We start from the raw sequence: 11983 nt of genomic DNA, 5'->3' as shown, positions 1-11983 counted from the left end.
ATGTTAAGCGTCCCTTAGGGGTATATTTACTAAACTGCAGGTTTGAAAATTGGAGATATGGCTTATAGCAACCAATCAGAATCTAGCTGTCACTTTGTAGAATGTACTAAAGAAATGATCACTAGAATCCTTTTTTGAATCCCACAGTTTAGTAAATATTCCCCTTAGACTTTTTATACTGTAGGCTGTAGCTTGGGTAATTTGTAAGTCATGACAGGGACTTCAATGAAACCAGAGATGAATGTCTGCTATAATTATCTGATAACAGTAGTGTACAGATGCATATATTTCTGAAGCTACATGAAGTTTATGCACATAAGTAAATCAACCTATTTGTATCATTAGTCCAAAGCATACTTACCAACATTGCCTATTTTGGCAGGACTAAAGCGTTGTTTTCTTGTAATCTGGGCATGATTTGGATGGATATAGGTGTGAATTGGTAGGATTAGGCGCGGGCTGGCAAGATTCAGCCCGGGGGGCGCACAGGCAGCCGCATCACATGACACGCGATGGGGCTGCGTCATGACGCGTGTCTTGTGATGCGCCCGCCTGTGCGCTGAGGCGGCCGCATGGCGTGTCATGTGATGCGGCAGCCGGTAATAATTAGGTAATAGCGCATCCGGGGGGGGGGGAGGGAGGAGGGCTGGGCGGCTATTCCTAAGAGTGGATAAACTGAGCGGCCCGGGGGACCGATGCCCCCCTGCCACCCGGCCCAGCCCGCCCCTGGGTAGGATCTAGGCATGGTTTGTTCAGATCATAAGGGGGGTCTTAGTTTTGTCCTTATTATACTTTTTGAAATGTTGTGATGTGTACCAAATCACCTGACACCTCTAAGAGGCCATTATGCTATACTGCCTGGGCAGAGGCGAAGCTAGCAAGCTGTGGGCCCCTTTACATTGAAGCGGGGAGAAGGGAACCAGGGCCCACAGCTCGCTGCTGCAAACAATGGTAATTCCGCAACTGATCCCGGGGTTAAAATAAAGGTACAGCAGTGCAGTATGTCACTCACTGATGATGGCAGTCTGTATAATAACCATGGAAGATATGAGAGGGGCCACAGACGTAACTTTTCCCCCTGAAGACCTTACACAGTAGTGGGGGCAGAGTAACTGTGCATGAATTAAATAATATGCAAAATGCATATGATCATCAACATGGTCACATAACAGGGAGAAGCAGCTGCAACAGATATGACTCCTAGGGGCGTATTCAATTGTTGCTCCGGCCGCCGGAAGAACAAGCACGTTAAAACTATTACCGTTTATACGGTAATTACTCGCTGAATTTCATAAATTCAGCGAGTAAACTACCGTATTAACGGTTTTTACGGGCAAGTTTACCGTATAAACGGTAATAGTTTTAACTCGCTCGTTTTTTTGCGGTCCGGAGCAACAATTGAATACCCCCCCTAGAGGCAAATCTGTGGCTATACTTCCCTCTCAGCATAGTGCGCAAGGAATGTCAATGCCCTATGCCTGCCCGCCCACTGGCCGACCACTGCTTCCCCTGTTTTGCCCCTCTAAGTGTAGAGAGACGTGGACATACGTTTCCCTCTGAGTACGTTTTCTACTGCGCATGCGCAGTTGTACAATGCGATTTTTGAGCTTACAAGTGAGACATACAGTACCTGACCCCTTAATGCACAAAATCTAGTTATAAATATTGTTACCCAAAATATGCAATGAGGAGTAGAATCGTGTAGTTAATGTATTTCAGTGTACAAAGATCATTGCCACTGAAATTAAAATGTTTAGTTTTTCTTGCCAACTCTGTATTATTCTACCCACTGTTTTATGTATCCATTGTAAACTGTAAAATATAGTTATGTGTACCTATTGGTTCTACAGAAGTAAACATCGAAACAAAGTAATGATTATCAATCTAGTGTTACAAGTTCTTTGCAGCTTCCTAACAGTGTTGCAAATCTCTAACTAAATGTTTTGTGCAAACAATAGATTTCATTGTCTGTGATGTGATATAGTTCCCTCAAGATACATAACAAGTTTGAAATGCTGTCATTAAAGGAGAGCCCTGTTTGGATTACATTGATACAGGAACACAATAAAGACTTCAGGGGGTATATTTACTAAACTGCTGGTTTGAAAATGTGGAGATGTTGCCTATAGCAACCAAGCAGATTCTAGCTTTCATTTATTTAGTGCATTCTACAAAATGATATCTATAATCTGATCGGTTGCTATAGGCAATATCTCCATTTTTTCAAACCCACACTTTAGTAAATATACCCCCAGGTGTTATTATGTAGGATTTTGTAATATCATAAAATGCTTTTTAATATTTATGAGTGATATAATTAAGTTAACAACTAGCCAATGTATATGCACTTCATATGCATTTTTTTTTTAAATGTTTTTTCATTAATGACTATATTATTATAAGGTGACAATAATTGACTACTTTTTGTTCCTGTGTTCTGCTGGAACTTTATATTCCACATATGTATTGTATGTACAAGCTGTGTATTGTGTCTGTCTCCATACAGCAAGTGCCGTATAAGTAGTACGTACCTAGACCCATATTCAACAAGAGACGTTTCTTCATATCTGTTTCCAGTTGAATACAGACGTGTGTATGGCAGATTTACAAGCGGTTTTAACACAAACGCACATTACGTTCATTTTGTGTGCCTTAATGAATCAGGCCCTATATGTTTTAATGCAACTTAATGAAATATGTGTTAAGATGTTATTCAAGGTTGTCTTAAGTCAGTTAATAAACAAACAGACATAGCAAAAGCAAATTCTGCATATTTATGGATATGTATTTTATTTTATTTTATGGATATGGATATGTATCCGTCATTGAGATTACTTGTTCATATTGGACCTCATTTAGAGTCGGACGCAAAGTCCGTTTTAGGCGCATCTAACCAAAAAACACTACCACGCATGTGCAGAAAGCACCAAATCCACCTGCGTCTTGGACGCAATTGACACTTGCGACAGCTTGCGACTCATTACGAGAGAATGGGAGGAACGCGGAATTGTGAAGGCGTGACCATGTAAATACATCCTAGTCGCAGTGAGGTGCAGACGCAACACACGTCAAAACAGGGCTAGAGCTGTGCGGCAGGAATTAGGTGGCGCAAGCGTTAGCTAGCTGCAGGAACTGCTCGCAGCTCGATAGGGTATTAAGAGTGGGACGCAACTGGGATTGCTTGCCACTCGTAATACCCTACCAAGCTGTGGATCACTCGCACTCCTACACTTCTTAAACGGACTTTGCATCCGACTCTAAATGAGGTCCATTGCCTGTATGTACATACATTCAATACAATTTTTACAGATATATAATACAATATTACACAAATATATTATGCCCAGGAAAATATTTTAAACAACATATACCAGCATAAAGAAGTAAGATATTCTACAGGAAAAGTTCATATTTTTCTTCTATTTTAAAAAACCCTTTAAAAAATATTTGCCACACATGCATGCTTGCCTTTGTCATTGCACATGTATCACACATGCAATAAATGTGAGATTAATAATACTGCATTGTAATGAAAATATTAATTATTTCTACTACAGTTCTTTTGTTAAAGATTATTCCACCTTAAGGTTTAATAATATAAAACCGCGCTATAACCTCCCAGATCATATGTATAATAGACACAGAGGTTATATTCCCGTCAATACTTCTGCAAGACTTCAGTGTGGGAAGACCTGGAAAATATTATATACAAAAATGATTTAAGTACTATTTTCAGACAACAGCTTTGTTTATACTTAACATAAGGCGTAAGCTACTTGTCTTATAATGTATTTGTATTCATTTCTTGGCATTGATTCAGCGACATAAATGTACTATGAAAATAGTTATCATTGTGCATGTAATATTGTGCGTAGGATGTATGTGGTGCTTTTAATTTTCTTTCCCGTTTTTTGAAAGATAGCAAATCCCTGTTGATGTGCAGTAATGTAAAATTAAAAATCCAGCAAGCATGACACTACAAACTAATCTTTATACATAAACATGCAGATATAAATTATTTTCATCTTCATTGTAAAAATGTGCAGCTGCAAAAGTAGTATTATACTAGTATTAATAAGTAATTATTATTTCATCAAGAAATAGGTATATGATTATAAAGTAAACAGGTAGACAGATAGACAGGACAGTGGTAGTCTACAGCTACGTTGAAGATTTTCAGTCTCTATTATTAAACCTCATGAGCGCAGCCACTTAAGAGAACACAAAATTAAATGGGCAGTGTTCACCTGATGTTTGAGCAAAGCAAATAAGTTGCATCATAACAAGATTGAAGGAGACCATTGGACTACAAAGCAATTCAGAAATCTTTTGTATAGTAGAGAACATTAAAAAATGTTTAGAAAATGATTTATCTCTGTTATGAGATTAATACATTGTTTATTATATATATATTGTGGGCTGTCTGTTTAGTCTCGCAGATAAATAGATGTTGTAAGTGAGGCACTTGGCTATGAAATAGACTTATTGACTCGGACAAAATGCGCCTGCTGACTAAGTGACAGCAGACTAAGGACAGGTTTTGCTTGTGTGGTTTAACGCAAATAAGTAGATCAAACACCTAATCTCTGGTATCTAGCCTTGCGGAGTTCATCCCTGGAACCAAAAAGGCGCAATGAAGCAGCTTAATTGATTTCCATCTGCACTATTTTACAATATGGCAAGCTACTAACTTTGTGGGGCTCAATACTTGGACTGCAAGATACATGGAGTTCCTATTAGACTCTCCATGTCCATTTGCTTATCTATTTTTTTGCATATCATCTGACCACATGTTTTACATTTGTCTGTTAGTTTGTGTTACTGCCCTAGCTTGACTACTTTAATAGAGATATATATATATATATATATATATATATATATATATATATATATATATATATTTTTACCACATTTTACTACTGGATATTATGTTATCTCAGTAGTTTAATAAAATTAAGGTTTTTTACTGTGTGTGTGTATGTGTGTGTGCCAATTCCCTAAAACAATTATACTAATAATAGATAATAATAGATAATACATTTGCATATGATATAAGGTGCATTTTACATTGATAATGGGCCATTTATTTAATATATATAATCCCAAGGCTGTTTTGAATTATTTTTTTTTGCTTTGCACTTGTATGTCTCAGCCAAACACCACACTCCCAGCCCCAGGAGGGGAGGATGCTGCCCACATCTCCTGCCTGCTCAGGTAAGCGGCAGGGATGGAGGTACAACACGAGAGGGGGTATGACCTGACTTCTGACAGATTGTAGCTTTGGAAAGATGAGAGAGAAAGGAAGGAAGAAAGAGAGAGAGAGGGGGGGAGAAAGACAGAAAGAAAGAAGGAAGGAAAGAGAGAGAGAGAGAGAGAGAGAGAGAGAGAGAGAGAGAGAGAGAGAGAGAAAGAAGAAAATAAATAAAGAAAGAAAGATAGAAAGAGAAAGAAAGAAATAAAGAAAAAGAAAGAAAAAAGTAAAGAGAGAAAGATAGGTGGGGATGATGATTTTTTTTTTATTCAGTCACATTAAGTTTGCAGTTTGCTTTGTTTTGTCTTCCTATACATCAACAAAGAATTTAGCAAAGGTAGAACTTGATGGATGTGTATCTTTTTATTAAACCTCACTGAGGAGATGAATTGTTAAAGGTGAAAGTGTTACTCCAGCAGATATGTGCTCACTTTCAACACCCAATCACATTAGAAGAAACTGTAAACCAAAACAAGTATATTTTTACTTTTACCATAACCTTATTGGTCTTTGAAATGCTGAAATCTTAAAATCATCCTCTTTCAAAATAACTATATGTGACCTGTTTGAAATGAAACAATTTAAAGAAAAATAAGATTGTTTTTGCCATTTATTTATAAAGTACCTGCATACTGTGCAGCTATTTCTATTTGTGAACAAACACAGTGAAGCAACAAGATTAGGTACAGACAAAGCAATAAGGAGCCTTGCAGCTTTACCTTTTATCTATCTGTCTGTCTATCTATCTATCTATCTATCTATCTATCTATCTGTCTATATATCTATCTATCTATCTATATCTGTCTCTACTATAGTATATAATGTCACAAGCAATGAAGCAATAGTGTCATATTACTATAAAGCATTGGCTAACTGGCCTATTTCTTTCAGTTATCATTGCAATCACTGATGTGTCCAATTATGCTGTCTGTTAGTCATTATTGTCATTCTTGTCAGAATAGAGAATTACTTACCTTACAGCTCTCACATGTAAGGAGCCCATAGTGATAACCAGACACCTTGTCCCCGCAAACAGGACACAACTCATCCAGATCTTCATCGTAGCTGTAATCCATCACTTTGCTGTTACTCCCTACATGTGAAGGGGAGAACATTAAACCAGTGACCGACTCACAACCGATATAAATCACATCAGTCACAAGAGGAAGGATGCTGCTGCAGACTCAGATAAGGATCTGCCCAGGGGCTGGATGGCACATTTTATCCCAGGGAGCAAGACTAGGCTCTGCGGCATATATTGAACAATTTAAAGGAAACAGGCCAAGGTAGCCCACTATGGTATGGGACCGGCCAGGGGGCATTGGCCCTCCTGTCCCCCAGCCCAGCCAGCCCCTGGATCTGCCTCATAAAACCACTGGTGGAATGTGACTGCTGTGAAAGGAAACTTAGCAATAACAATTGTGGTTTCAAATATATATATGTATATATATATGTATATATATATATATATATATATATATATATATATATATATATATATATGTGTGTGTGTGTGTCTATATATATTTATATAAATATAGATATACATATATATGAATAAATATGTATATATATATATATATATATATATATATATATATATACATGTATATATGTCTATTTATATCTATATATGTATATATATATATATATATATATATATATATATATGTATATATATGTGTGTGTCTCTCTCTCTCTCTCTCTCTCTCTCTGTATATATATATATACATACTCAAACATACACACATCTGCTGCATGTATCACTGTGCTTGCAAAACCATATATATCACAATAATTTGATATATTTAATATTGCATTCTGCTGTGCCCTTATCAATCACTTTAAAGAGAGTCTTATCAAGCCCTATCAATATTTATTATGATGCCATATTTACAAACACATATTTATATAACAACGCCATGGTAAGAAATATTTATGCTGAAAAACGGAATTTGTGACTGAAACGCTTTTATTTTACACTGCACCTTTATATCTATCTGTCAGTCCGTTTCTTTCTATCTATCTATCTATCTATCTATCTATCGATTGATCTAATTATCTACCTAATACATATCTATCTGGAATAATATCTTATTTAATATGCTTCTAGTAATATGATACATCTGAGACTAAAAAACGTACAAACAGCTGTGGAGGAATTTTCTTATTATCAGATCTTAATGCACGATTACAATGCCATATCCTAATTCCATTAATTGAACACATGTTTTGATTCAGATATCACATACCATATACGGTATTGTTCATTAACGCTTGCATTTATTCCCATATGTTTTATGCAATAAATAATGGATAAAATTTTGAAGCGAATGCATGTAAATTATAATTTCTGGTCAAATCATACATGGGGAACGGTTAAAGTGTATTTCTTTCTACACCCGGCAGTATTAGCTGAAAGTATGGTACATTTCCAAGGAAATTTATATGAGTTAAAACGTGTAAAGACTAATTATATCCATTCTTCCCAACCTTGGCTACATTCTATAAATTCGCCATAAATATACATTATAAATATTAGCATATTTATTGAAATCGCACAAGCTTTAATAAAAGTGCGATCTATATATATATATATATATATATATATACTGTAACAAGAATCATTCAGCGTGGTATAATGGAAAGAAAGATTCTTACCACTATATACTTGCAGGTTGTACTCTTGACCAGTCCTGCAGTCCAGTTCCACTTTAGAGAGCATGTAATAGTAATTCTGCTTGTTATAGAGTGTTGGGGGCTTTTTAGGCTGACAAGCTGCAATGAGGCACCAGATACTGAAGCTGCTCGCTCTCCTCACAGCCAAATAACACTGGATGCACCATGTGTATCTCAGCTCCAGCTTCCTATTTACACCTTGCCTCTCAATCCGCATTGGAGGAGTGATTTTTAATGGCTATGGGCAGCAACCAGCCTGTCTTCAGCAACACCCACCCGTCAAGACATTTAAATCGCCAAAAGCGCAGGACACCTATGAAAAAGGGGTATGATAGGGGTTGGGCTCCTCGCTGTTCGCTGATTGGTTAATTGGTCAGCCAATAACGAAGGGCACTTGTATAGAATTAGTGATTTTTTTTTATGATATTGTAATGTAACTGTTAACCCATCAGTGTCCTAGCTCGAAATCCTGAATACTAACCGCCTATTTAGTATTGTATACTGTAAAAAAAATATATACCACCATAGCTATATACAAATTATATATATATATATATATATATATATATATATATCAGTGTGAATTGAAGCGACATGCAGAGGATGTGAATCTAAGTTCTTGGGACTCGGAGTTATAAAATAACCTTGGGAAATAAGCTTATTGAGAGGAGAAATATTAAAGTCATTAGCCCTACACTGTGGGAGTTTTATTTATTTAGGCTGGGTGCTGCGATCTATTAGGGTATACACAAACCACACACTGTGATGACAATATCTTTAATGCATTCGTTAGGAATACGGAGGACAGCGGATTAAGTATAAGAATATGTGTTTGTGTGTGTTATTCTGATTTAGAAAGTATACAATACCATCATAGATAAACTAATTTGCTTTTTTGAGTGTCCTCATATGTATCAAAAACACTGTGCTACGAAACAGGCACTGTTCCGTAAACTAAACTCCAGTTACATCGTTCCAATATGTAAGAATTAACTTATAGCTATGTAATGATCACTACATTTATTCTCCTAAACATGTTAATAGTTTTCTGCTAGTGAATTTTCATTATTCATTTGTCATTTAACCCACCGAGCAGGCATCGCTTGTGTAATAAAAGATTAAACGGCTTTATTATCATTGCCTATTGCACCATTTACAGAAATCATTATCATTTCTTTAGAGTTTTTAATTAACAAATATTTCCTAGAAAACAAATCGTTTATTGGTAACCAGAATTACAAGTACTTTTATTGGGAAGAATAGTAAGTAATACAATAAAAAAATATCAAACAGAAGTTTTAGTACGCTATAAATATCAACAAAAAACTAAACCTCGTATAGATAGATAGATAGATAGATAGATAGATAGAGAGATAGAAAGATATAGATATAGATATATATATAGATATATACGAGGCATATATATATATATATATATATATATATATATATATATATATATACACATATATATACACACATATGTATATATATATATATATATATATATATATATATATATATATATATATATATATATATACATGTATATATATATATATATATATATATATATATATATATATTTATATATATATAAATATATATGTGTATATATATATATATATATATATATATATATATATACATGTATATATATATATATACGTATATATATTTATATATATATATATATATATATATATATATATATATATTTATATTTATATACATATATAAATATAAATGTGTATATATATATATATATATATATATATATATATATAAATATGCATGTGTATATATATATATATATATATATATATATATATGTATATATATGTGTATATTTATATATATATATATATATATATATATATATATATATATATATATATATATATATATGTATATATATATATATTTCAAATTGTTTCTGTAATAACATTGACAAAGTACCACTGCTGTTAATGCTATACTACTACTGATAGTAGTGGTAATAATAATAATAATTATTATTAGTAAGCAGAACTTTTAAGATTGAAGGTTTATTTATCACACACAAAGAGCAAGGCTGCAGACATTAATTTAATGCCACCTAAACCCAACCTGCCACTTATGTTAAGCGTATGGTGACTGCAATTTATAGAGCAAGTGTTAACAGCAGAAAGAATAATGTATGGCCATATGCGAGTGATTTCAATTATAACTAAATGTAACTTCAATTACAAGTTATTTATAGCGTCCAGAGGAGCATCTAACCGTTATATGTGCCCAGAAGAATAGGCTTCATTTCATTCTAATTGAGCCAACATGATTCATACAAGAAAAAATGCATTCTGTTAAAAATCTTGGCCCGTCTGTTACATTCATTCTTCCCTGTCTGTCGCTTTCACCCCAAACACAATGTAAGCAGAAAAGTTTTATTCATCCACAATCTGTACTAAACTGCATGTAAAATACAGAGGCCCTGGGACACTAAAGGGTTTTTTTTTTTTCTTAAGATGACAAAAAAAAGCTTAGAAATGACGGCTAAATAGTGTAGAGTAGACAGACCTTGCGTGAGTTCCCAGAAAGCGGTGTGCTTTTGAGAAAGGTGTATGAAAACCCTTAAGGTTTCAAGCTGTTGAATGACAAAAATGGATTAAAAATGAAAAGAGGACAAGCACGGATAAAAATGAGCGGAGAGCTGTAACTTCCACAGTTGACATGTAGCAATGGGAGGACTGCAGCAGGCGAGGCACGGGGGAATCAACTCTCACCCATATACTGTGTGTGGGAGCGGTCTGGATTGCATGTTTTCTGCTTCAATTTTTTTCCTAACTGTAAAGCAGCTTTGACATCTCCTGAGAATTCACATTTTGTTGTTATTTAAAGAAACACGCTAAGAAGAAAAAAGTGAATTCCTGCACATCTACACTGTGGAGAAATGGTGAGTGTTTGTTTTTGAAAGCACGAACCCTAAAAGGTCTAAAATTGTTGTGGATAATGGTTGCGGGTGTAATATAGGAGCATAACAATATACAAATATTTCAACCATTTGCATTTTGTTTTTATTTATTGCATGATTGGATACAATGCACGGCAATGTATGGATTCTACTGGGAAACATTGATTTCTTTATTAAATCAATCGCAAGGTTTTAATTGATAGCAATATTTACTCAATTTGATTTAGAATTTTGACGTTGCGTCTACGTTTATGCGGATTTATGTGCGTTAATTCCTCATCAAATGCGTACTGGAAGGATATTGATTGCCCCCATAATTATAAAAATACTCTGTATTTAACTGACACAAACCGATCTATCAAAAAGCAAAAATAAAGTGGTGTATAAAAATATTCGAATTTTGACGTTAAAACGAATTGTATTTAAATACACAGCTATATCATTTGACAACGTAGGAAAGACGTAGTTGGACAAGATCTTCTCCGTTTATTAAACTGGCGCAGCGGGCACTGTCTGTGCGTAAATTCTCTGTTCACAGATATTCCTGCACTTTCATACAGTATACAAGTTTTTTTTGATCAAACCAAGGACCTAGAGAAAACGCTGGAAATGTTACTCTATATACTACAGCCTGTAAATTCAACTTTCTTCAAAAAAATTGTAGATAAGTGTTCATGTCAAATAATGGGACTTAATAACCCAGCATGTGAATGTAAACTGCATAAATGAAATTGAAAATTGAATTCTTTTGTGCCGGTGAGGCAGTAATGTTAAACGTCTTCCACGTAAAAGGAGACAATCTTAAGGTGTAAAGAATACAATTAAAGAATAGCTACATAAGGAATCCAATCATGTGGATGGAATTTTACACCTCTCAGGCGTAAACGCGTATGTGTGCACATGTATGCCTATAGAAATTGTATAGAAATTGTGCTTTATTGCAAACTAGTTATTGTTGATTAAACATTCCAAATCATTTGTAGGCATAAGACACAAGTCACAAAAATAATACATTAGTGTGGGGAAACAATTTAGCCTTTAAGCATACATATTAAAACATATTTTAAATTAAGCATGTTATTGACATGTAGATTGATTAATTT

The 11983-nt window shown here is 34.6% G+C and overlaps 2 protein-coding genes across 3 annotated transcripts in view; both read right to left on the bottom strand.

Annotated features, from left to right (window-relative positions):
- Window positions 1-11983, bottom strand: part of PSMB7 (proteasome 20S subunit beta 7) — a 979390-nt gene that overhangs the window by 688304 nt on the left and 279103 nt on the right. The gene's annotated exons all lie outside the window — the stretch shown is intronic.
- NR5A1 (nuclear receptor subfamily 5 group A member 1) overlaps window positions 1-11983 on the bottom strand; it is a 170486-nt gene that overhangs the window by 121398 nt on the left and 37105 nt on the right. Inside the window, exons 1-2 of one of the 2 annotated variants that reach the window (XM_075184711.1) lie at window positions 7913-8202; window positions 6226-6344 (exon numbers count right to left, since the gene is read on the bottom strand). In XM_075184711.1, coding sequence (XP_075040812.1) covers window positions 6226-6344; window positions 7913-8147 — 354 coding nt within the window. In that variant the 5' untranslated portion in view covers window positions 8148-8202. Of the gene's footprint in view, window positions 1-6225; window positions 6345-7912; window positions 8203-11983 lie in introns of those variants that run through there. The other variant, XM_075184712.1, reaches the window with a different exon arrangement.

The sequence above is a fragment of the Mixophyes fleayi genome, chromosome 9 (genome assembly GCF_038048845.1).
Source record: "Mixophyes fleayi isolate aMixFle1 chromosome 9, aMixFle1.hap1, whole genome shotgun sequence".
Taxonomy (NCBI): domain Eukaryota; kingdom Metazoa; phylum Chordata; class Amphibia; order Anura; family Limnodynastidae; genus Mixophyes; species Mixophyes fleayi.
This window is presented reverse-complemented; position numbering and strand designations above follow the sequence as displayed.